Source organism: Nesoenas mayeri (genome assembly GCF_963082525.1).
Source record: "Nesoenas mayeri genome assembly, chromosome: 3".
Lineage (NCBI taxonomy): Eukaryota > Metazoa > Chordata > Aves > Columbiformes > Columbidae > Nesoenas > Nesoenas mayeri.
In genome coordinates, this window is record NC_137544.1 from 97391306 (window position 1) to 97395592 (window position 4287).

Genomic DNA, 4287 nt, shown 5'->3' on the forward strand with positions numbered 1-4287 from the left:
ATCAGAAAGGGAAGCCTGATCCTCTTTGTTGGTTTAAAATCAGTGTTGCCTCACTGATTCTCCTCGAGCAACGCTGACTTAGACCTGCTGAGGATCTGCCCTCACTTTCCCAGTCATCACTGCCTTTTGGCTAATGTTTTCCTTGCAAATAAACCCTACAAGTATTTATAAAGCATGCTGCTTTCTGCAACTGCGTATGCTTCTGTATGAAAGAAGTGTGAGTTAGGTCTGACTTGACTCCAACTTTTGGAACCATTGGAACTATACTGTTACTCACACAGAAGTAGTTGGTGCTGAGTTATTTTTAACAAAGCATTTCCCCAAAGTGCTGATCCAAATGGTTCGGCATGGTAGTTGTACATACAAACCCAGGAGTGAAATAGTTCAGGTTTGTTCAAACCAAGGATAATGCCAGTAGTTAAAACAGCACAAATAGGCAAGAGCAGATGAAAGCTTTAATTCCTTCCCAGTTTTCATAGACGGGGATGTGTTAACATGGCCAACGCTTGAGAAGAAGTGCTGTGGTGGTTGTTGGGCTGCGTGAGGAGGTGTGGGACCTGTGCGCACCAGGTGTAAATCAGCATAACTGCCCTGAGGCTGGTAAAGCCCGGCTGATTTACACTGGCCCAAAGTTCAGCCTGGGACTTGTTCCTTGGCAGCAGAGCTAAGTTTTATTGAGAAAGCATGCGACAAAATGTGATTTCTTTCTAAATCAGTCTGATGTGGAGGCTTCAGCCTGAAACCCACCTAACTTCCTCCTGAGCGGAGCTCATTGTCTTCCCTCCTGGTGAATATACAGTGTGATTCTTTGATTGACTGCTGCCACCTGATGCTAAGAAAATGCCCTGGGTTCATACTAGGGATTGTTGGTTCTATTAAAAGCAACGTAGATGGAGTTTATTTGTCACTGAAGCATATTCTGCAGATGTTCCTACTTCAGAGATGTTCAGTCAGTTAGGTGTAAAGATGCGCTGAATAGGTCGCCATCACTTAGGGTCAGGGAAAGGCTACCCCCAGACACATAATTAACATGGCTGACTGATTATTGCCCAGTGAAAAATCTAACAACCCATCCATTTAAATATTTATTTTCAGGCTCTGGACTTTTCTTAATTTCAAAAAACCCAACAACACTGTGCAGTTACTCCTTCTAGAAAGGAAAAATGTCAGCCGACGTGCTGTCCTGTGGGGATTAATCATAGTGTTATTCACATTACAACATGCGAAGTAACGTGTTTAATCCAGTCTGACGTGAAAAATTGCTAATAACATCCCAAAAGGAAAGAGCTATGAATGGCTTTAATGCCTGAGGAGCAGGGGAGGTCTTTGGGAACTTTGCATTATGAAGAGGTCTCTTCAAACCCCCCACAGGGCTTCGTTCACTGTTATGGTTGTAGGCTGCTCTCTGCAGCTTGTTGTCCCAAGTTCAAAGGGGCCTGGCCTTGTAGTTGTGACTCGGGTACAATGAAGCCAGACCTTAAAAGTTAACTTCTAGCCTAAAAGAAAACCCTGCATGTCTTTAGGGGGATGGGAGGCCTGGAAGGTAGTGGTTTCGGGGGTTTCATGCTTCTGTTTCATGTTTCCTACTCTGTGGAAAAGCAGCATCCCCTACCTGGAAAACTTCCATATGCACAGGTAGAAATTGAACAGCAAAGGCTCAGTGTAAAACCCAGATTGTGCCTTTCATGCTTGAAGTTGTCATGGGTGTAACCATGTGGGAAGAAGTAGGATTTTTGCATCTGGACTTCATGCTTCTCATGCTGGTGCTTGTGATTGCCTCCCTCTTGTCTCCAGCGATTTGGAAGGGAAGAAAGCCATCTAATACAGGTCCTCTGGAGCGGACACTGAAATTGAAAGGTGTGAACTCTTTTTCTCAAGCACAAAGGCAAAAAGCAACCACTTTCGCCCTTGTGAGCTAATATCAGTGTGTGCACCAGAAAGACGGTTATCTACTACATTTCTTGCTTACTAGTAACATGTAGTCAATGACTCCTTCCTCTTGGTGGGCACTCAGCAATACCAAGGGTGATGAACAGCACATGAGCTGTTGTTTGGACTGCCTGAAATGAAAAGTATATCATTTTTTATAACAATGCAAGAATGAGACAAGCGTGGTGTCTTTTGTAGATGTATTACCAAGTGCCCAAACAGCAGAGTGCTTATGTGAAGTTTTAAGTTATTTCTTTGAGCTGGAGCAAGTGAAACATAATAGCTGTTTTCTTCCTTCATAATTATTGCTGGAATAGAACATCTGTAAAAGCATTTCTGCCTGTGCGGCCTGTTGAATGAAAAATTTGTACAGAAGGCAGCCTGTCTTTGGGAGCAGAGAAAAACACGTGGGGGCTGGATTTCACTCTGGGAGGCTGGCAGAGGGCTTGTGCGGGCTGCGGGGCTTCTGGAAGCGGAGTTTGTCAGCTGGTGTCAGGGGGAGCTGATCTCATGCTGATCTGATGGTAGAACGTGGCTAGCAAACTGCCCGTGTTGCCCCAGCAGTGGCAGGTGAGTGAGGCTCCGGAGCTCTGTTGTGTCAGGTTAAACACACACATTTCCAGGCAGGTTTTCCGAAAGTGGCTTCTAAAGGGGGAAGGACAAGAGCCTGAAGTAGAGGATAAGGTGCTGGCGCTGATCTGGCAACGTGATGCGCATTCAGTGACATCTGACCAGGTGTCTGTTGGCCACAGGGATGGTTGAAGTGGCCCCCAGTGAAGGCTGGAGAACTTCTCTTGCCAGAGTGGGCAAAGAATAGCAGTGAGGGAATACTTGCTATTATAAGCATGCTGGCTACTAGCCGGCCGTGTATTAGCAGTTCTAGAGCTGTGAAGCCATATTTCCATCATAAAAATGGAAAAGAATACCTTTATGGAGATGACCTCAACCTTGCAGCTGACTTATGGTTCATTATAGTGATTGCTTTTGAATCATTTAAGGCAGAGGGTAAGGAGGTGCTGCTGGTGCTTGAGACATCTACTTAGGATGAATTACCAAAGTTTGGAGGTAACTGTGTTTTTTTAACATTCAGGCATTGTTCAGGGGCTTCTGAGAGTGGCCTGCCCCTGCTAGGTGGCCTTTTGACTCACCCATGAAGTGACAGTGACATTTAGAAAACCCGGATGAGTTTGACACATCCCAGCTCAGTGGTCACTTGGAGCACAGTGCACCCACTGAAGAGGTTTGGGTCTTATTTCTAGGCTTCTGAAAAAGATGGGAAGACCATAATGTCTACTGAGAAAGCCATCTTATGGGGGTTGTGTTGTGCGCAGCAGCTGCAGAAGCAAGCCATTAGCTGAAGGCTTGCTTGCTGGCTTACTTGTTTTTTAAACTACAAAAACCATTCAGAGATACCGTATTTCTTCGATAGTTTGCAGCAGTGGTTGTGATGAAAGTTAAGCACAGAGGTACAGAGGGCTTTCTGTGCACGCAGAGCTTTTATATTAGTTCCCACATGGCGAGAAGAACATAGTTGTACATGCATGGGTAAAATATCAAGCAGAGATTTCTCTCCTTAAAGACAATTGTGTTTGTTTCCCCTCCTGCTAATTATATCCTATAAATCCCCCACTCTCCAAACGCAGACAGTAACATTTTGTTACCTACATTCTGTCAGTAGACTTTGCAAAGATCTCTAACACATGTTATAAAAGTTATTGCTATAGTACTATATATAACAGCTTTGCATAAGAGAATAGAAGGCTGCCACATTTAGAAAATGCAGGTGCTATGTAAGCCCCTTTCTGAAAGAAAGAACTTAGCTCAGTTTCCTTTGAAGAACCAGAGACTTGAAATTGAAAACTGTATTAATGCCATTGTCTCCTTGTATCAGCAGGTTCCAGAGAGATTCCTGGAAGTGGCTCAGATCACGTTACGGGAGTTTTTCAATGCCATTATCGCAGGCAAAGATGTTGATCCTTCCTGGAAGAAGGCCATATACAAGGTCATCTGTAAGCTGGACAGTGAGGTCCCCGAGATTTTCAAATCCCCAAACTGCCTACAAGAGCTTCTTCATGAGTAGAGAGTTCAGCAGCTATTTATGAATGTATGAAAGTAGCAGTCCCCTTCTGATGCCCAAGTCATGTGTGTCTCTATTTTAATTTCATATATATGTGTATCGCATACATATATATGTATATGAAATTAGACTGTGATCCCTTCTGGATTTAAGTTTTCATTCGGTTCCAAGGGGATGGTTATTTTACTTCAGCCTTCGGTTTACTTTTGCCCGAGACCCTTAACATTTGGAGAATCAACTGGGTTAATTTTCAGGGAGAAGAGTTTGGAAGCGTGTAAAAG

The 4287-nt window shown here is 44.0% G+C and overlaps 1 protein-coding gene across 1 annotated transcript in view; it reads left to right on the forward strand.

Moving 5' to 3' along the window:
* The window catches only part of PROX1 (prospero homeobox 1), a gene marked incomplete at both ends in the record, with an annotated part of 36267 nt that extends 32258 nt beyond the window's left edge, over positions 1-4009 (forward strand). Inside the window, one exon of the mRNA XM_080342134.1 lies at positions 3824-4009. Within this exon, the coding sequence (XP_080198260.1) occupies positions 3824-4009 (186 nt within the window). The remainder of the gene's footprint in view (positions 1-3823) is intronic.
* Positions 4010-4287: the final 278 nt, after the last annotated feature.